At 35.1% G+C, this 23,530-nt stretch overlaps 1 protein-coding gene across 18 annotated transcripts in view; it reads right to left on the bottom strand.

Moving 5' to 3' along the window:
- SEMA3A (semaphorin 3A) overlaps positions 1-23,530 on the bottom strand; it is a 541,127-nt gene that overhangs the window by 96,651 nt on the left and 420,946 nt on the right. For all 18 annotated transcript variants that reach the window (XM_063708664.1, XM_055392175.2, XM_063708667.1 and 15 more), the window contains one exon: positions 2,164-2,257. In XM_063708664.1, the coding sequence (XP_063564734.1) occupies positions 2,164-2,257 (94 nt within the window). The remainder of the gene's footprint in view (positions 1-2,163; positions 2,258-23,530) is intronic.

The raw sequence follows: 23,530 nt of genomic DNA, 5'->3' as shown, positions 1-23,530 counted from the left end.
AAGTACAACCTGTATATTTCTGAGACAGCTGTTACCCTTGTATGTAAAAGAGTTTGGGAAGTGCTGCAGAAAATATTTATGTTAAAAAGCTCCATTAAACTAGTGAACATTCTTTTTAGAGCAGTATGAGAGAAAATGCCAACGAAAACCCAACAAGGGGAACTAAATGTACCATAAGAGGAAGAATTTATAGCACAGTTATAAAGAAAGCAAATAACTTCAACACACAGAGCTTCAGCTCTTGAATTAAAATGGCGTTTCAGGTATTTTGAAGGATTTTGCCAGGTATAATATGGCCTGTTTCTTTTTCTGTATCTTGCTATTCAATGAATTCAGAAGTTAATTTATTTGGTCTTGTCAATAAGCGCTACATACCTCTGAAAATCACTAAATTATTTTACCATATTGGATAGGTTAGGTCTGCACTTCCATCTGAAAGTTCTTTTTCTGAAACACCTATTGTTCTTTCTAGCCACGTCCTCTTCCTGACTCACTGAACTTTGCTCATTCTCTCTGCCTTTTCATAAACCTATATAGCTTTTTCAAAGATATTCAAATATAAAACTAAAACTGTGGAGTTTTGTTTTCTTTGTGGACTTTGGGTGGTTGCATACCATATGAACTAGGTAATACCTACTTGTCATCATTCTTTCTCAGCGGAATATTAAAATAAATAATCAAGCAAGTCCCTACTGAGAAACATACCATGAAGTAAAGCTGCTTTGGGCACACTTTAGCATACTGCTTTTTAAGGAATACCTATCCTTTTTTCAGTGTGCAATTTAAATAACTATAAGCTGTAAGTTCATACAAAATATGACTCCTACCCTTTGTTTAAAACAACGTTCAAATTTCAGCATGTATTTTTGAGGAAGCCATCCACAAATAATCACTAGACCAACCGTAAATAGGAAAATTGTAAGTGTGCCATGTATGCTGCCTTCCTTCAGGACTTAAACTTTTGTTAAAATGCTGCATAAATGCATGAAATGGACTAAAAGTGTCCACATTTGAAAAGCAACAGAGGAGATAATTCATGCCACAATGGATTTCTTCTTAATAGAATAAGGATCAGTGAAACATGGTGATAAAAGAAAACACTAGAAAATACAGAAAAAATATATATCTTCATGGTTAATATGGCAGTCAATATGACTAGAGTTTATTTTTCTGAGTAGGAAAAAATTATAAGAAGAGAAACATGGAAAACTTTATAAACTTATGACACATCAGATAACCTAAATTTAATTTTTTAATCAAGATGTATTATTTAAAATTTAATTAGAAATTTTAGATTTGAAAAGTTTCATTTTGTTGTGCTACTAAATAATTCTTTTGCATATTGTATAGAAAAGGAAAACAAAAAGGTACATAATTTCTACACAATTATGTAGAAAAATATGTTCAAGAACAGAATCATGACCCAGAATTTTTTTATGTTTTAGGTTGTTGGTATGCTCAAAATTTAAAAAATAAAAAAGAAAGGAAAAAATGATAAAAGAAAGAGAAAATAAAAAATTTAAAAATTGCTTCATGATTTGCCACTTTTTGTTTGTGTATTTAGTTAACTCCAGTCCAGAGGTAGTTAAGAGTCTGGAAAAAAATCTTTATTTTTCAATACAGACTAAAGTTTTATCTTATTTGTATCTACTTCTATTATTTTGAACTATAAGCATTCCCCACTTATCAGCAATGCTAAATGAAAAGAGGAGAAAGCTAGAAAAGCCGATGGTTACAGAAAAAGGTAGAGGACGTCACATCAAATATTTTGTTAGATTTTCCAAAAAAGAAGAGCTAATTTCATAAAAGGTGAATACAGAATGTAACTTCCCTTAGCCTGTATATGTAATATGATATTAGGATGAGCCAGCACAAGGTAACACAATGGGTCTCTGCCAACTGTACCAAGTGGGGCTGCATAGTAATTGAGAGGCTATTTTAAGATCCTATTCCATTTCCATTAAAAAGAATCAGACTAGTTGGTGCAATAAGCAAAATAGCATTTAGTGTTTCTTCTTCATTTTCAAGCATTTGAATATATCACAACTAATGTCCTTCTAAAACAATTATTATTTCATAATGGAAAATCTTGATAGATAAAAAGGAACATGCAACTTGTTTGTTATCTATAGAAAACTCACTATTTGATTGTTGACTACGCACCTATTAAAAGGGATGCTGTCAGCAGCTTAGGGTCATATGGACTCTTCCCACGGCCATTTTCAAAATGTGAGTTCTCCAGCTTAAAAATATTGTCCTGTGGATTTAAAAAAGAAAGAGAAAAGGGTTTCCTTTATATATAAAAATGAGTGTTTTCAACACATCAGTTAATCAGAGAGATGTCAAGTATTCATGTCCAACACAAGAGTTATTTTTATTTGTTCAAATTTTTGAGATGGCAAAATAAATCAAGTGTATTGAAAATAGGTAATACTAGCCAAATATCTACTTAGCTTAATGATATTTAGTAGCAGTTAGCACGTTGCAAACAATAATGTGTAAATGAACTATAAAGAACAGGATGTGTCATGGTAAGAAGAGAGTGATTATTTTATCACACAGGTATGTTAAAATCTATCATAATGGCTTTTGAGGAAAGAATGTTAAACTTAAATAAAATGACTCATTTCCTTCCTTTGTAGAAAAGAAAAATAGCAATTCACTACGTTAGTTGTCTAGAATAAATTACACAATCTTGTCAGTATGTACTTTCCAGAAGACATGTTAAATAGCCATCAAATTTATTTTCCCCACTATGTCCTTTGCACATCTTTGGTGGCTACGTGCTTCTTGTGTATTTTTAAGTTACAGCAGCAGGTGAAGTGCCTGAAATGCCTCATTCACTTCTCTAAGAGGGAAATATCCCAGGTTAGGAGAGCAGTGTGCCTGGAGGTGGTGTCACTGGAATAACAAGCACATTATTACCACGGGAAAGCCTGCTCTGTTGGGTCCCTAAGTACTCAGAAACAGGAATGAACTTTTGACTACCTATAAAAAAATATACACATCTCTAAAGGTAGAATATGTGCAGGAAAGCATGACATCAAAAATCTTGATAAGGAGATAACTAATTCACGCTTGAGACCCTGTTGTCAGAATATGTCTACCTACTGCACTCTATATGTGACAGTGGAGTAAATCTGGGGACATTTCTGAGCATTCTTTTAAGAACCAAGTGCCCTGGGAATTAATTAGATAAGAATATGTATGCTTTTTCCAGTAGTACATTAAGTTGTCCACAGACTGAAATAAAATAGCTTTTTATTTTTTGGCAATTTCTCTACTATTCACATAAAAGTATTTTCTACCATCTTGGTATAGTAAATGGTGTCCATTTTATGATCAGTAAGGATCATTTTGTTTAACATTTAATATTTCTGATGGAACTAATGGCAGGGTTTCAAATTATTACTCTTAAAACTCATTTGAATTAGGGACGAAAGTTAAAAAAAAGGAAGAAATTCCAAGTGTTCTGTTTTTATTACTGTGAATGAGAATTACCAATTCTATTCTTCTTTCTTTGCATTTATTCTGTATTTGGCAATTAGCTGTCCTGTACCAATGATATTTCTTTAGGTTAGTTCTAAAATCTATACTGTAAAATAATTTATGGGCTTTCACAGAATTGTACTAAGTTATAGTGGAAAACGCAATGAGCCAGGCACCAGGCTTAGCTCTGGTTTTCTGGTCACTGTTTCATATCTCTGAGCCTCTGGTCCTAAAATGTCAGCACATGTAAGGATATTTAACCTCACAAGTTAATTTGGAGGGTTAAATAATTTATTTAAAACATTTTAAAAGCAGCAAAATTTTAAAAATGCTATTTATTTATATTCTATTAATTACGTTAGTATTACCAGTATAGCAAAATAATATGGAAATTAACACAGGTTGTTGCCATTATTTTTAACTTTCCTAACATAGTGTCAAAGAAATATTACATTGAGACGTTTATATAAATCACTAAATTACAAACTTTTTCACAAATACGAATTTATCATAGGCATTTAACTATTAAAATTATATGAAATGACATATTCTATTCAAAAACTTAGAAGAATCATTAAAGAAATACCCAGATATATGTGTATTTTGATGAAAAATTAGGAAATAGGAGGAGCCACGATGGCCGAATAGGAACAGCTCTAGTCTACAGCTCCCAGCGTGAGCGACGCAGAAGATGGTGATTTCTGCATTTCCATCTCAGGTACCGGGTTCACCTCAGTACGGAGTGCGAGACAGTGGGCACAGGTCAGTGGGTGCGCGCACCGTGCGCGAGCCGAAGCAGGACGAGGCATTGTCTCACTTGGGAAGCGCAAGGGGTCAGGCAGTTCCCTTTCCTAGTCAAAGAAAGGGGTGACAGACGGCACCTGGAAAATCCGGTCACTCCCACCCGAATACTGCGCTTTTCTGGCGGGCTTAAAAAACGGTGCATCACGAGATTATATCCCGCACCTGGCTTGCAGGGTCGTGCGCCCACGGAGTCTCTCTGACTGCTAGCACAGCAGTCTGAGATCAAACTGCAAGGCGGCAGCGAGGCTGGGGGAGGGGCGCCCGCCATTGCCCAGGCTTGATTAGGTAAACAAAGCAGCTGGGAAGCTCGAACTGGGTGGAGCCCACCACAGCTCAAGGAGGCCTGCCTGCCTCTGTAGGCTCCACCTCTGGGGGCAGGGCACAGACAAACAAAAAGACAGCAGTAACCTCTGCAGACTTAAATGTCCCTGTCTGACAGCTTTGAAGAGGGCAGTGGTTCTCCCAGCACGCAGCTGGAGATCTGAGAATGGGCAGACTGCCTCCTCAAGTGGGTCCCTGACCCCTGACCCCTAAGCAACCTAACTGGGAGGCACCCCCCAGCAGGGGCACACTGACACCTCACACAGCAGGGTATTCCAACAGACCTGCAGCTGAGGGTCCTGTCTGTTAGAAGGAAAACTAACAAACAGAAAGGACATCCACACCAAAAACCCATCTGTACATCACCATCATCAAAGACCAAAAGTAGATAAAACCACAAACATGAGGAAAAAACAGAAAAGAAAAACTGGAAACTCTAAAAAGCAGGGCGCCTCTCCTCCTCCAAAGGAACGCAGTTCCTCACCAGCAACGGAACAAAGCTGGATGGAGAACGACTTTGACGAGCTGAGGGAAGAAGGCTTCAGACGATCAAAATACTCTGAGCTAAGGGAGGACATTCAAACCAAAGGCAAAGAAGTTGAAAACTTTGAAAAAAATTTAGAAGAATGTATAACTAGAATAACCAATACAGAGAAGTGCTTAAAGGAGCTGATGGAGCTGAAAACCAAGGCTTGAGAACTACGTGAAGAATGCAGAAGCCTCAGGGGCCGATGCAATCAACTGGAAGAAAGGGTATCAGCAATGGAAGATGAAATGAATGAAATGAAGCGAGAAGGGAAGTTTAGAGAAAAAAGAATAAAAAGAAATGAGCAAAGCCTCCAAGAAATATGGGACTATGTGAAAAGACCAAATCTACATCTGATTGGTGTACCTGAAAGTGATGGGGAGAATGGAACCAAGTTGGAAAACACTCTGCGGGATATTCTCCAGGAGAACTTCCCCAATCTAGCAAGGCAGGCCAACGTTCAGATTCAGGAAATACAGAGAATGCCACAAAGAAACTCCTCGAGAAGAGCAACTCCAAGACACATAATTGTCAGATTCACCAAAGTTGAAATGAAGGAAAAAATGTTAAGGGCAGCCAGAGAGAAAGGTCGGGTTACCCTCAAAGGGAAGCCCATCAGACTAACAGCCGATCTCTCGGCAGAAACCCTACAAGCCAGAAGAGAGTGAGGGCCAATATTCAACATTCTTAAAGAAAAGAATTTTCAACCCAGAATTTCATATCCAGCCAAACTAAGTTTCATAAGCGAAGGAGAAATAAAATACTTTACAGACAAGCAAATGCTGAGAGATTTTGTCACCACCAGGCCTGCCCTAAAAGAGCTCCTGAAGGAAGCGCTAAACAAGGAAAGGAAAAACCGGTACCAGCCACTGCAAAATCATGCCAAATTGTAAAGACCATCAAGACTAGAAAGAAACTGCCTCAACTAACGAGCAAAATAACCAGCTAACATCATAATGACAGGATCAAATTCACACATAACAATATTAACTTTAAAGGTAAATGGACTAAATGCTCCAATTAAAAGACACAGACTGGCAAATTGGATAAAGAGTCAAGACCCATCAGTGTGCTGTATTAAGGAAACCCATCTCACATGCAGAGACACACATAGGCTCAAAATAAAAGGATGGAGAAAGATCTACCAAGCAAATGGAAAACAAAAAAAGGCAGGGGTTGCCGTCCTAGTCTCTGATAAAACAGACTTTAAACCAACAAAGATCAAAAGAGACAAAGAAGGCCATTACATAATGGTAAAGGGATCAATTCAACAAGAAGAGCTAACTATCCTAAATATATATGCACCCAATACAGGAGCACCCAGATTCGTAACGCAAGTCCTCAGTGACCTACAAAGAGACTTAGACTCCACACATTAATAATGGGAGACTTTAACACCCCACTGTCAACATTAGACAGATCAACGAGACAGAAAGTCAACAAGGATACCCAGGAATTGAACTCAGCTCTGCACCAAGCAGACCTAATAGACATCTACAGAACTCTCCACCCCAAATCAACAGAATATACATTTTTTTCGGCACCACACCACACCTATTCCAAAATTGACCACATACTGGGAAGTAAAGCTCTCCTCAGCAAATGTAAAAGAACAGAAATTATAACAAACTATCTCTCAGACCACACTGTAATCAAACTAGAACTCAGGATTAAGAATCTCACTCAAAACCGCTCAACTACATGGAAACTGAACAACTTGCTCCTGAATGACTACTGGGTACATAATGAAATGAAGGCAGAAATAAAGATGTTCTTTGAAACCAACGAGAACAAAGACACAACATACCAGAATCTCTGGGACGCATTCAAAGCAGTGTGTAGAGGGAAATTTATAGCACTAAATGCCCACAAGAGAAAGCAGGAAAGATCCAAAATTGACACCCTAACATCACAACTAAAAGAACTAGAAAAGCAAGAGCAAACACATTCAAAAGCTAGCAGAAGGCAAGAAATAACTAAAATCAGAGCAGAACTGAAGGAAATAGAGACACAAAAAACCCTTCAAAAAATTAATGAATCCAGGAGCTGGTTTTTTGAAAGGATCAACAAAATTGATAGACCTCTAACAACACTAATAAAGAAAAAAAGAAGAATCTAATAGACGCAATAAAAAATGATAAAGGGGATATCACCACCGATCCCACAGAAATACAAACTACCATCAGAGAATACTACAAACACCTCTACACAAATTAACTAGAAAATCTAGAAGAAATGGATAAATTCCTCGACACATACACTCTCCCAAGACTAAACCAGGAAGAAGATGAATCTCTGAATAGACCAATAACAGGATCTGTAATTGTGGCAATAATCAATAGCTTACCAACCAAAAAGAGTCCAGGACCAGATGGATTCACAGCTGAATTCTACCAGAGGTACAAGGAGGAACTGGTAGCATTCCTTCTGAAACTATTCCGATCAATAGAAAAAGAGGGAATCTTCCCTAACTCATTTTATGAGGCCAGCATCATTCTGATACCAAAGCCAGGCAGAGACACAACCAAAAAAGAGAATTTTACACCAATATCCTTGATGAACATTGATGCAAAAATCCTCAATAAAATACTGGCAAACCGAATCCAGCAGCACATCAAAAAGCTTATCCACCATGATCAAGTGGGCTTCATCCCTGGGATGCAAGGCTGGTTCAATATATGCAAATCAATAAATGTAATCCAGCATATAAACAGAGCCAAAGAAAAAAACCACATGATTATCGCAATAGATACAGAAAAAGCCTTTGACAAAATTCAACAACACTTCATGCTAAAAACTCTCAATAAATTAGGTATTGATGGGACGTATTTCAAAATAATAAGAGCTATCCATGACAAACCCACAGCCAATATCATACTGAATGGGCAAAAGCTGGAAGCATTCCCTTTGAAAACTGGCACAAGACAGGGATGCCCTCTCTCACCACTCCTATTCAACATAGTGTTGGAAGTTCTGGCCAGGGCAATTAGGCAGGAGAAAGAAATAAAGGGTATTCAATTAGGAAAAGAGGAAGTCAAATTGTCCCTGTTTGCAGACAATATGATCTTATATCTAGAAAACCCCATTGTCTCAGCCCAAAATCTCCTTAAGCTGATAAGCAACTTCAGCAAAGTCTCAGGATACAAAATCAATGTACAAAAATCACAAGCATTCTTATACACCAGCAACAGACAAACAGAGAGCCAAATCATGAGGGAACTCCCATTCACAATTGCTTCAAAGAGAATAAAATACCTGGGAATCCAACTAAAAGGGATGTGAAGGACCTCTTCAAGGAGAACTACAAACCACTGCTCAAGGAAATAAAAGAGGATACAAACAGATGGAAGAACATTCCATGCTCATGGGTAGGAAGAATCAATATCATGAAAATGGCCATACTGCCCAAGGTAATTTACAGATTCAGTGCCATCCCCGTCAAGGTACCAATCACTTTCTTCACAGAATTGGAAAAAACTACTTTAAAGTTCATATGGAACCAAAAAAGAGCCCGCATCACCAAGTGAATCCTAAGCCAAAAGAACAAAGCTGGAGGCATCACACTACCTGACTTCAAACTATACTACAAGGCTACAGTAACCAAAACCGCATGGTACTGGTACCAAAACAGAGATATAGATCAATGGAACAGAACAGAGCCCTCAGAAATAATGCCACATATCTACAACTATCTGATCTTTGACAAACCTGAGAAAAACAAGCAATGGGAAAAGGATTCCCTATTTAATAAATGGTGCTGGGAAAACTGGCTAGCCATATGTAGAAAGCTGAAACTGGATCCCTTCCTTACACCTTATACAAAAATCAATTCAAGATGGATTAAAGACTTAAACGTTAGACCTAAAACCATAAAAACCCTAGAAGAAAACCTAGGCATTATCATTCAGGACATAGGCACAGGCAAGGACTTCATGTCTAAAACACCAAAAGCCATGGCAACAAAAGCCAAAATTGACAAATGGGATCTAATTAAACTAAAGAGCTTCTGCACAGCAAAAGAAACTACCATCAGAGTGAACAGGCAACCTACAAAACGGGAGAAAATTTTCGCAACCTACTCATCTGACAAAGGGCTAATATCCAGAATCTACAATGAACTAAAACAAATTTACAAGAAAAAAGCAAACAACCCCATCAAAAGGTGGGCAAAGGACATGAACAGACACTTCTCAAAAGAAGACATTTATGCAGCCAACAGACAGATGAAAAAATGCTCATCATCACTGGTCATCAGAGAAATGCAAATCAAAACCACAATAAGATACCATCTCACACCAGTTAGAATGGCAATCATTCAAAAGTCAGGAAACAACAGGTGCTGGAGAGGATGTGGAGAAATAGGAACACTTTTACACTGTTGGTGGGACTGTAAACTAGTTCAACCATTGTGGAAGTCAGTGTGGCTATTCCTCAGGGATCTAGAACTGGAAATACCATTTCACCCAGCCATCCCATTACTGGGTATATACCCAAAGGACTATAAATCATGCTGCTATAAAGACACATGCACGCGTATGTTTATTGCGGCATTATTCACAATAGCAAAGACTTGGAACCAACCCAATTGTCCAACAATGACAGACTGGATTAAGAAAGTGTGGCACATATACACCATGGAATACTATGCAGCCATAAAAAATGATGAGTTCACGTCCTTTGTAGGGACATGGATGAAATTGGAAAACATCATTCTCAGTAAACTATCGCAAGAACAAAAAACCAAACACCGCATATTCTCACTCATAGGTGGGAATTGAACAATGAGATCACATGGACACAGGAAGGGGAATATCACACTCTCGGGACTGTTGTGGGGTGGGGGGAGGGGGGAGGGATAGCATTGGGAGATATACCTAATGCTAGATGACGAGTTAGTGGGTGCAATGCACCAGCATGGCACACGTATACATATGTAACTAACCTGCACAATGTGCACATGTACCCTAAAACTTAAAGTATAATAAAAAAAAACTGGAAAAAAAAAGAAAAATTAGGAAATAGTAAAAAGGAAACATAATAAAAGACCTATACTCTATTGTCACAATTCATACAAAATATTAAAATTTGTATATGTGACTATATATCACAGACTAAAAAAAGCAGCAGAACGAAGTGGTAGTGTGGTAGAAATTATTGTTATGAATATTGTTATATTTTCCTGTACTCAATAAGACATTTTACACTACTGACACAGACAGATGCGCTATCTCCTCAAAGCATAAGATACTTTATGTCTGGGATCATATGTCCGAGTTAATCAGACAGTGCCAAGGTAGATGAGAAGTGCTTCCAATTTCATGCAGTATTTGATTTACAAGGTAAAGGATTAGAACTCATAGGAAGAGAGGTTAAGCATATCAGTTATGGTTCAAGAGAAGATGAAAAACTATCCTTCGTCATGGTGTCAGGTAATGTGTTCAAAGCTGGCATCCCTTTCCTTTCCTCCTTTTTGTTCAACCCCGTAAATAAATACTAAGTTAGTCACCTCTTTTACTGATACATAATATGTTTCCTTTTAATGTAATTCCTACCAAAATTTCTGGGAATCTACCATGTAAATCTTCTATATTCTTACACAATTCCATAGGAAATTGAATTTCCTTTCCAGTCTAGTGAGATGAGGATCTGAAATAAATATAATTTGATTTTTGGATAGAGAGATAAAATGACATTTCTTACACATGTTTGTAGTGTAAAATTCATGCCCATTACATGTAATAATGGGCTTTAAGGATGTTGAAATCGGGCAGAACTGGGTGTTACTCTGGCTGTGCCTTTTATTGGCTCTGTGCCTCAGGCAAGTTCCTACACCCTTCTGAAATTCAGACTCCTGTAATAAGCAGATAAGAAAATCTCATAGTTGAAGTGAAGAATTCTTGTTATAATGTCTACAAAATACTTAGTATGCCCTTGAAAGAGATTTATTAATTTCCCTTAACCATTGTTTATAGTTGTCACAGTAAACTTATTCTGTTCTACTATGATCAAAATATCTTACGTCACAGTAGAAATGCCAGCCTATATTTTTATCAGGCAAAATTATAAGGCATGTTTGAAATATCCGTAAATATTTTGACCTTTCACAATGCATTGAAAATTCTTTCTTATAGGTAGATGAGAAGATAATTGAAAAGGTTTCATGAAAAAATAATTTAAATTAGAAAAAGTACATTATTTTTCTAATATGAGACATTCTTTCACAAGGAATATAACTGCCAATTCATTAAAATATTTTGTTGAGAATCTCTAAAAGTTACATTATTACATAGAATGCGTGTGAAAATCATCAAATAAAACAGCATCCTCTTTAATATATCTGATAAATTTAAAGTCATTGATATGAAGAGACACTAATATTGCTGTTTCTGTTATCTAATGAGCAAGACCTTAATTTAGATGTGTGAAGGTACTGAATTATCATGAACGAACAGTGTTAATACAATTGCGCATTAACACCCTATGTTATCATATGAAAAATATCACATAGACCACTATCTGGCTTTACTTGGAAGGACTTTCAAAATCTGATTGCTACCCAGTGGATTTCTGTTTTGGAAGAGTGTGAAATAGATTGCATATGCAAGTAATAAGACTGAAAATCCTAAGACCAATGTACACAATTAAACTGCATAACTTAAATGTCTTACATGGGCTGAAAGAGTTTTCACTGTAGAAATACATGAATAAAACTTTAGCTACACGGATTCTAATTGCTTTAGCAGATGCTATGAGCATATCATATAAGTTATTGTGCTATATTTTATTACATGATTGCATCAGTTTTCAACGACTGTTTTTAGCTTTCAAGACCACTCTCTCCCCTTTGTCTTTTGGATTTCCTGAATGTTATTAGACTGTGGTGAGGTAAGGCATTAGAGGAAATAATAACTGTGCTAATGTCTAATCCAAAGTCTTATAAATTATAAACCATTGGTGACTTCATGGCAATAAATTTCCTAAATCTCAATCTTGTCCAAGTCATAAATTTAGGTAACAAAGTTGTAATTTTAGTTGTTGTGTTTAATGATTAAAACGTAAATGATGTTTGTAAAAGAAAAAGAAAAGAAAGGAAACCTTTATATATGTGATAGGATGAATATTTTAGGTGGGAAATTGCATAAAATTATGTGAAAACTAATAGTTGGACGGTATCGAAAGAATGTATGTTATCATATATTTTTTTCAAATGGCATTTTCTGCCTTTCTGTTTCTCACAAAAGACACTTTGTATGCCAGTTATACTAAATTATTGAATATTCCCCTGGTCATGCCATCCTTTTCTCATCTCTGCCTGAGACCCCTTCCTTCTGCCCTCACTCATCCTCAGCCCCCAGCCTGAGGGTGACCTTCTTTTCCTTTGAGATTAAATTCAAAAGTCACTTCCTGGAAGTCTTCAGAGATTCCTGCTGATATAATTAGTTAGTCTTCCTTTGCACATACTTGAATTAACAATAGTATACAGGCAATAACTACTGTATAGTAGTGAAACTACTGGCTTCAGCAAATAAAGAGTGTAATAAGATCTCAAAGGAAATATTGTGACATATTGCACTTTGACCAAAAGAGATCCTTCTGCGGATCAAATTTATCCATAATTTACTTTTCCTTAAAAGGCAACTTTAGATATACACTGTGCAATACTACAGTCACACGTTGCATGTGGTTATTTAATTTAAACTAATCAAAAGGAAAAATTCCATTCGTCAGCTTCATGAGTCACATTTCAAGATGTCAATAGTCACATATGGCTAGTGGCTTCCATAATGGATAAAGGCAAATATAGAATATTTCCATTGAACAACACGTGTCCAAATTCTGAATCCTATGCCCTTAACAGCACACAATATAGAGTCAGCAGTCAGAGGACCTCCAGGAAGAGAAATTTTGACATCAGATCACAATCGTACTAGAAAAAGTCCATGAGATCTAGAAGGAGGGATCACACTGAAAACATTAGTTTAGTTTTTGGGTTAATTCTTTTTTAGGCCAGGAGTTATGCGAAGTGGTATTTAATGGCAGGACAGATGAAAAAATACTCTATTTTTCCTGTATGTCATTCTTCATGTACTCGGAGTCACTTTTCCCTAATCTAAGCAGGTACAAATTTTACCTATTATGTAAAGATTAGGCCATGATGCACAGTACATTAAATGTCCATTTATTTTCCCCAGCAGAGAAAAATGTTTTCTCTCTGGAACTTGCATAGCAATCTATCCATACCTTTCTTCTGTTGTTTTCTTTAAACTTCAAACTTGATATTCGGTGATGCATGTATTCCTTTTTTTTATTAGATTTTTTTAAAGGTGAGGGACAAATCTAACTACATTTCTTTCAAATATAAATATAGAGCTTTGCACTGAGTTAAAGCTCATAAAAGAATCAATGAATGAGTGAAAAAATTAGTAACTGGTTGGAGGAGACTGTGGAAAAACTACATACAGGGAGTAGCAAAGACACATCCCAGGAACTAATAATTTCGCCTTCAGGAGCTAATAAGTTAAGGATCTGACACAGATGTGAACACAATTGTGTAGGAGATGTTAGCCTACAAAATTCAAATATTACCAAGTTTTAAAGTGAGTTTTGGGAAACATGATACTCTTTAACGTCTTGGTGGTATGTGTGTTATTATTAATATATTATTGATGCTTACAGACTTCAAATATTAGTCTACTCTTGTTATAAAAGATTAAAAAATAAAACCTATAGTTCAAAGTCCCTTTATCTTCATAATCTTATTCCTCCTTAATTTTCACTGGGCCTTGTAATTCTTCACCTGATTTTTATGTTAAGCTTATCAATAAATATTACCCCTCTGAAAAGGGTCAGCCTCACTGATAGGCAAAATTATCAACTTATTTCTTTGTGGAACATAAACTTATTTCTGATTAATGTAATGTCTCTCCTGTGTATCCCATCATTCCAGTAGTTTTTTTCCTGACTGTTTTTGCTCAATAGGAATTACTGCAGGCAGCTCTGGGATGTAGGCAAGCAGAGGAGGAAACTGGAGAAGCTGCTTGGGTTTGTGAAATATAATTTTCTGTTTACAGAAATATATAATTTATTTTTGATATGTTCACCTTGTATTTATTTTTGAGACTTTACTAATTTATGTAAGTCTTTGAAGCACTAATATAAATGTTAATGATTCAGTAGATACATATTAAGCTGTTACTATGTAAGGTTTATATAGGTATTTGGAATATGGAGGTGAAAGATCTAGTTGTGACTCTCAAGGAGTATACCACAAAATACAACAAAAATTATATAACAATAATACATTACAGACACTATTACAGAGTTTATCAATTATTTGTTAGCTATTTTCATTTAACATTTAAGTGTTAACATTGCCTTAAAACTTCATGTATATATTATTTCACTTAATCTTCATGACAACCCTAGTATTATTACAATACCTGCTTTGCAGATGAGAAAATTGAGACATTTTGCCTATAACATCAAATCACAAAGCTAATAATGGAGGGAATAAGAATTCGATAACATCTTTTTCCAAAAACATGGTTTTAACCACTATATAAAAATGCAAGATTCACAAACATAATATTATTTACACTAAATAACACACTAAAGTAGTAGAAACAATTTTATTTTAGTGTATTTATAATACACTAAAACTATTTTATTTTAGAGTATTCATAACACACTAAAATACTAGAAACTGGAAACCATCGGAGTTCAATGTGAGTACAGTGAATGTTCTGTTTTAGTATATAAATAATAGCTTTATTTGATTGAGTCCTTCAAAATATATTTTGTAGAAAGACGTGTGTGTATGGGTGTGGGGGTGTGTGTGTCTGTGTGGACTGGATGTGAGTGTAGGAGGCCAGTAGAATCCACAGAGAGAGGGCAGAGGAAAGCAGGGAGACAGATTATTCTATCTAGAGAAAATAGCACCAGCAAAATTTCCAAAGAAAATAAATATGATTCATACTTGAAGAATAACATAAAGTTGAGTTTGGACAATGAGGAATATATACATATATTAACAGATGAAGCTGGAAAATAAATGTGGGGGCCAAACCGTGGAGAGTTTTCTATGCCAAAATAAGCAATTTAGTCTGTATTCAGAAGGTGCCAGTGACACAGTGATAATTTTAGTTGCAGAACAATAGCATCAAAGAGGTGCAATATGATGATGAATCTGACAGGGATGATTTAGAGACACACAAGCCTGGCAGCAGGCAAAGAACGATTTGCCGTAGCTTGGGAAGGGAAGAATTAGGTCTTTTCATGCATTATGGCCGTTTACAGGAATTTTAAGTGTTGTATGCTGCAACTTGGTCAAGTCACTTAGCTTCTTTAACTCATGTTTCTCAACATCTGTTGCATCAGAATCCTCTTTGATGTTCCAACAAAGCTATGGCTTAAAAAAAGCTAAAAGAAAAAAAAGCTAAAAAAATGAAGCAAATCATACATATGTTTTATCAGCAATCTTAAAAATTTATAGACTTTATGTAGTCATGGTAAGGCAAAGGTCTTTCCATTTCTAACACGGTGTAATTTTAAGGTCGTATCACTCTGAACATCTACATTTACATCTGCTTTTATTCTTTGTCTCCATCATTCTAAATAAATACAGAGATTATCCTGATTTTTAAAATCTCTTTTCCTTTGCACTGTCTACATACTATTATATGGAATTCAATTATTTTTATAAATTAAATTATTGAACCTCAGCCCTCATTCTTCTGCTAATCAAACTACTTAAACTTGGTTTCCTGGCCTGTATGAAATTTCCTTACTTTCCACAGTTATTTCAAAATTGCAAGCTATTAAGAGTCCTTGGATCTTCAAAAGAATATGAAAGCAATTACTAATTATAAGCTTCATAAAATTAGCCTGTCAGAAGTAGTTATTTAACAATATACATTGTGGGAAGATGCAAAGAAATGTAACCCTGATCTCTGTCACTAAGTGCTGAGGAATTTAAAATATAAACTCACATGAATAAAGAAAGTATAATTTTCTGCCTTGTTTATAATGTATTAACCCTACCTTAGATTTAACTATGATTTACAGCCATATTCCATTAGAATTTCACCTTTCCCTTCAACAAAGCAAACAATAAATTCCTGCAAATAAGGTACTACTATTAATTGAAAGAAGAACCTCAGTGAAAGATAAAAGTTTAAGGAAGATGTGTACCTATAAGGAAATTTAGGTCTGAGTATATTAACTTCTTTATATTAATTAATAGTTTTGAGTAGTGTTAGATGTATAATAATTATAATATTTAGTTTTAAATCTAAAATGTAGTTGTTAACTAAAATATTTTGAATCACTAATTATTGTTATTATGCTTACTCAAATAACAACCACTATTTTTTCAAAAACTCTACACTTTAGGAAAAAAATCTCAGCAACTACAACTACAAAGCAACTATAATTGTTTAATAATTGTTTTGATAAAAATGCATTCTACCTATTTAATGGTAAAATTATTCCAGTTATATAAATATAATCCAGTTTAATATTCATGTATAATCTGTATGATTGATCTTTAGTTATATCTAGGCTAGAATTTTTTTTACTGATTAAAACCTCTGTTTCTAGAGAATCTCTACTAGAATCTAAAATAGAAGGAAAGATAATATTTATTATTGAGCTAGACAACATTCCCAGAAAGTTTATCTACAGACTGAATCTAAGTAGGAATGCTTTGCCTCTGCCCTCATTGACTTCAACTTTTTTTTTTTTTTTTGAGACAGAGTTTTGCTGTTGCCCAGGCTGGAGTGCAATGGTGTGATCTCGGCTCACTGTAACCTCCACCTCCCGGGTTCAAGTGATTCTCCTGCCTCAGCCTCCCGAGTAGCTGGGATTACAGGCACCTGCCACCATGCCAGGCTAATTTTTTGTGTTTTTAGTAGAGATGGCCAGGCTGGTCTTGAACTCCTGACCTCAGGTGATCCACCCGCCTCGGCATCCCAAAGTGCTGGGATTACAGGCATGAGCCACTGCGCCTGGTCTTTTTTTTTTTTTTTTTTTGAGACAGAGTCCAGCTCTGTCACCAAGACTGGAGTGCAATGGTGCAGTCTTGGCTCACTGCAAACTTTGCCTCCTAGATTCAAGTGATTCTGCTACCTCAGCCTCCCAAGTAGCTGGGATTACAGGCATGTGCCACTGCCCCACTAATTTTTGTAGTTTCAGTAGAGAAGGTGTTTTACCATATTGGCCAGGCTGGTCTCGAACTCCTGGCCTCAAGTGATCTGCCCACCTCAGTCTCTCAAAGTGCTGGGATTACAGGAAGGAGCCACTGTGCCTGGCCATTGACTTTGACTTCTATAGTATCCATTCAAGCACTTCTCTATTGTAGCAGAAATCTTACCTTTGATATTGGTCTCCAGGCATTATATGGCTTTTCTGTGACTAAGAATTTCCCCATTACTTAACCTTTAAGGTGCATGTAGTAAAAATATTATGGTTTATCGATTATGAAATCCAGATTCTGTGCCTCATTGTAAAATTATTGATTGCATATTCTAAAACAAGTTTTAAAAATATCTTTGAAGTGTCAATATTCTTATCTATGTAATGGAAATCCTCTACCGATTCCAGGATTAAATGAAATAAAAATGTGTATTAACATAAGGAAGCATATGTAAAACCTATAGAAATTTAGTTAATTATAATTTGTTACCACAGATACACTTATGGTACACTTATGGTATATCTTTGTTATGATAGATAGCATATGAATAATTCATTTTCTAGGATAATTATTGCTAATAACTGTTAAGCAGCTATTAGCCAAGAACAATCTTTCAAGTGCTTTGTAGGTATTTACTTTTTTATGCTCATAATGCTCCTTGAAATACATGGTGTGATTGTTCCACTTTTGTAGATAAAGTAGCAAAGAGACAGAAACCAAGTAAAGTAATGATTAATTTCACACAGCTGGTTTGTAGAAAAACCACATAACCTATTTCCAGAAACAGTAGTTAGTGGAGAGATCATAAAAACCTGATTTTTTTTGTACTTGATTTACTCAGCTATGCTACTTTATTGATACACTTCAGACATAAAGAGCTGTTATACCATATATACTGTCTCTTAATATGCCTTTGCAGTTCCTGTAGTTCAAGCATATATTAGATCCCAAATTCACCTGAACTGAGTTTACCATGACAGATAATGGTGTATTTAACATGGTCTTCATGTTACACTATTAACATAGTAAAGGTAAATAGAATGAATTAACGTATTTTCTACTTCATTTGCAAAAATATATAAAGTCACTTTGTTTCTAAGTTTGTGAAAAGTTAGTATCATGTTACCCATTCCCATTCTAATAACAATATGTACATGCACAGAGCCCTTAGAGTTGGATTAAATAGGATTTGCCCTCTTAAATTTAAGGGACCTGAATTTGCCTGGGTTCCCCCAAAAAACATTGGGGCCATAATTCATCTGCTTTTTGTCATCATTAAAATTAATGATAGAAACCAAGGAAAACAGAAAGCATGTGTGTTCAAACTTCATGTAGATTATCTTTTTAATAGGAGCTTAATTTGAGTTTATGCAGATATCATATGCCTGCCATGGTATAATTATTCAGCTATGAATGCCTGTTAACTCCCAAGATATATAACAATGAAAGGGAGAATTCTATCTTGGCTAGAATGAGAAAGTCCAGAACATGAACAATTTACTCTACAACATTTTGCCCCAGTGAGACCTGGTAAAGTAAGCTGAGTCAGAAAGCAAATCAATGGTCTCCAAAAAGTAAAGTAATAGAACAATTGACTTGATCTCTCCATATGTGCATTTTAAGTCTTCTATATTCAAAACACCATTATTTTTATTTGTGATCTTATAATTTCTTAAAGCATCAATGTTTTTAGTTCCAAATTGTGAAAGAAAAGCTATTATTTTTTTACCACTTCTTTTTATAAACGTGTTTGTCAAATCCATGATTAGACATCACTGGGAAATTTTATCAACCTAAATGTAAATATGTCAACAGAAAGGAGCATATGTCCTGTAAAAAGAATTGGAATCTAGTCATATGGTTTCTTTACATTTCAAGATTTTTTTCAGAGACGCCATCTGGGAAGTGACGAGGCCAAAAGGATTAACATTTTATTTATACCAAACTTTGTTTCAGCAAAGCCTTGTCATTCAAGCGCTGTCATAATGGTATGATGTAACTATATGATTTTCTTTTAGCAAATTAGTGAAGACTTCAAAAATAATTGTTATTTTGACAAAGTTATTCTGGGAAAGAGACAATTCTGTCAATTCTTAGCGATAATGCACATTTTAGAGAATAATTTGGGAATTTGGAGGATCCTTAAAAATGTCCATAAAATTTAACTTGATTATTTTACTGTGAATATATCTTTACGAAAAGAAAAGAAAAAAAATCAAAGCAAGAAGTTCATCATGGTGAACTCAGTATTTAAAATACTGAAAAATTTTAATGCCAGTTGGGGGGAATGGCAAAGTATTGCCTAACTATGCAATTGATTATGAGATAGGTGTTAAAAATAGATGTTTAATAACTCTACTATTTCATTGTGGAAGCAACATGAAATATTGTGACAACTATTTAAGATGTGTGGAGAAACACTTTGAAGAAAATGCATTAAAATATTAGGTCTTTAACATATGGAATTTGGGAATTTATTCTATTTTATAAATGTTTTTCTCTATTTTAAATACTTTTTACAATGACCATACAAGATATGTATTACAATAAGCAGGGTCCCTGTATCCCATTATGAAAGTCCTTAAACTGACAGTGCATGGAGTGAATCGAGCCCAGAGACATGCTTTATTTACTTGACACAGAGTTGTGAAATCTTGAATTTGAAGGCCTTTTCATGAAACCTAAGGGGTTTTCAAGGGAGAATTTAATGTTTCAATTACTCCCTATTATTTTGCATTTTTAAAAAATCTATTACTATGTTTCTATATTTTTATATCACCTGCATGAGCACTGTAGACATTTGAGTTTGCAACCCCTCTAAACTATTGTAACTCATTTGATCTCCAAAACTATCCTGCATTTATCTTCTAAATACTTGCCATTCTTTAGCTTTACTTCAAATAGCAAAGTTTTCAGAGGGTTGTGGTCTTGCTCTCCTATCTCATGGTGGAGGTACTATATAGTTTAGCAATTAATCATGGTTGGACAAGGAAGTTAATGGAAACTTCAAAGTGATTTGAAACGCTAGTTTAATTGTCACAGTATCATAAATCTCCACAGCTTTTCACTCATTGCTTTATTATTATACATGTAATTATGTAATATGTATGTTATATATATACATATATATACACACATACTGCTATTTAACAGTATGTCTCTGTTTTATTTAGAAAAAGAAAACCCTGACTGTTTCAAATATTTATGTCTAAATTAAGTGTTGAACTGTAGGGATATATATTTAATGATTGCAAAATACAGGCAGGGCGATTCTTAGTTACGTAGATATTAAGTGACTTCTTTTGCTATCAGCTTAATCACCATAGAGGTACTCTGTATTACCAGTTGAATTGACTTTTAGGTCATTATTTATAATCCACTATAATTAATACTTGAATTATTTATAAATAATTTCTCTCACTGGTAAAAATTTTTGTCTAGAGATCAAGACATCTTTGCATCAAATAAACAATTATAATTACATTATCTAGAATGAATCAGGCATTTAATTTGTTTTTTTAACTACAATGTTGGATGTTAAAAATTATACTGTAGGCAAAATTAATTCAAGATGGATTAAAGACTTAAACGTTCGACCTAAAACCATAAAAACTCTAGAAGAAAACCTAGGCATTACCATTCAGGACATAGGCATGGGCAAGGACTTCATGTCTAAAACACCAAAAGCAACGGCAACAAAAGCCAAAATTGACAAATGGGATCTAATTAAACTAAAGAGCTTCTGCACAGCAAAAGAAACTATCATCAGAGTGAACAGGAAACCTACAAAATGGGAGAAAATTTTCGCAACCTACTCATCTGACAAAGGGCTAATATCCAGAATCTACAATGAACTCAAACGAATTTACAAGAAAAAAACAAACAACCCCATCAAAAAGTGGGCCAAGGATATGAGCAGACACTTCTCAAAAGAAGACATTTAGGCAGCCAACAGACACATGAAAAAATGCTCATCATCACTGGCCATCAGAGAAATGCAAATCAAAACCACAATGAGATACCATCTCACACCAGTTAGAATGGCAACCATTAAAAAGTCAGGAAACAACAGGTGCTGGAGAGGATGTGGAGAAATAGGAACACTTTTACACTGTTGGTGGGACTGTAAACTAGTTCAACCATTGTGGAAGTCAGTGTGGCGATTCCTCAGGGATCTAGAACTAGAAATACCATTTGACCCAGTCATCCCATTACTGGGTATATACCCAAAGGACTATAAATCATGCTGCTATAAAGACACTTGCGCACGTATGTTTATTGGGGCACTATTCACAATAGCAAAGACTTGGATCCAACCCAATTGTCCAACAATGACAGACTGGATTAAGAAAATGTGGCACATATACACCATGGAATACTATGCAGCCATAAAAAATGATGAGTTCATGTCCTTTGTAGGGACATGGATGAAATTGGAAATCATCATTCTCAGTAAACTATCACAAGGACAAAAAACCAAACACTGCATGTTCTCACTCATAGATGGGAATTGAACAATGAGAACACATGGACACAGGAAGGGGAACATCACACTCTGGGGACTGTTGTGGGGTGGGGGGAGGCGGGAGGGATAGCATTAGGAGATATCCCTAATGCTGAATGACGAGTTAATGGGTGCAGCACACCAACATGGCACATGTATACATATGTAACAAACCTGCACATTGTGCACATGTACCCTAAAACTTAAAGTATAATAATAACAAAAAAAAAGAGACTACCTAAAAAAAAAATTATACTGTAGGCTTAAAATTACCATTCATATTTATTGGACATTTATCATTCCAAATTATATTTTCATTTGGAGAAAACATATTAAATCTTTATTATAAATTATTTTGAGTAGTTGAAATTTTGATTAATATCTTACTCAGTTTATAATTTGCAGCTTATAATTCTTTAAAAAATATACTTTAATCTCTGTGATTAAGAACTTTTAAAGTTTACATGTGGGGACAATATTAACACATACAAAAATATGAAAATAGTAAAAATAATTAATTACTATAAGCTATGACATAGATTCCAACATAATTTGTGTTACATTTGTTCAAATTAAAACAATGCAAGAGGTTTAAATAAGTTGAAGAAAGAATGCACATGATTCATATCTATATATGAGATCATTGCATATATATGTAATATATGTTTATTATCTATGTAGCTAGATCTAGATATAGATCCATATTTAGAAGAATGACCCAACCTGAAGAATGGACTGATGGGGGCATGATAGGCAAGAAAAATTGGGCAAATTTATTTTTTCTAGCTGTCTAGGCACTATTGAATTTAAAAAACTGGTAAAAATTTCCCAAGCTTGTAGGGCCGGGCGCAGTGGCTCATGCCTGTAATCCCAGCACTTTGGGAGGCCAAGGAGGGCGGATCACGAGGTCAGGAGATCAAGACCACCCTGGCTAACACGGTGAAACCCCGTCTCTACTAAAAATACAAAAAAATTATCTGGGCGTGTTGGTGGGTGCTTATAGTCCCAGCTACCTGGGAGACTGAGGCAGGAGAATGGCGTGAACCCGGGAGGCGGAGCTTGCAGTGAGCCAAGATCACACCACTGCACTGTAGCCTGGGCGACAGAGCGAGACTCCGTCTCTTAAAAAAAGAAAAAAAAAGATTTCCCAAGCTTATGTGTTATCAATGTCGATGAGTAATACAAACAATCATAGTCAGCCTCTAAAAACTATGCAAGCAAATAAATAAACTGAATGGAAATATGCAGACATTAAAACATTACTTTGGACTACTTATTATATCCATATATGCATATGTACATACAAATGTATAAATAAATTCTATATATATTTTATCTCATATATTTTAAGTAACATAAATATGCATATGACTTAATGTTACATGTGATATTTATAATCTCTTACCTATGCTCTTTTGTTTACAAATATTTAAACATCTAGATACACACAAAACTACAATGTATATTTTTGAAGAATAAAGAAACATTTAATTATCAGATTAACTAAAAGTTTCCCTGTTTTAATTTTAATTTCTGCTCTCCTCCTTACTTTTATTTTTATTTTTTATAACACTACAGGGAACAAGGTTAAGGGTGGTTTGCCCCAAAGTGGTAGAAGAAAAGGACTTAAAAATGAATTTTACCTTTGAGTACCTTCTCTGTCTGACTCATGGTTTTGCTTTAATGTCATTCT

This window comes from Gorilla gorilla, chromosome 6 (assembly GCF_029281585.2).
Source record: "Gorilla gorilla gorilla isolate KB3781 chromosome 6, NHGRI_mGorGor1-v2.1_pri, whole genome shotgun sequence".
NCBI classification, from domain to species: domain Eukaryota; kingdom Metazoa; phylum Chordata; class Mammalia; order Primates; family Hominidae; genus Gorilla; species Gorilla gorilla.
This window is presented reverse-complemented; position numbering and strand designations above follow the sequence as displayed.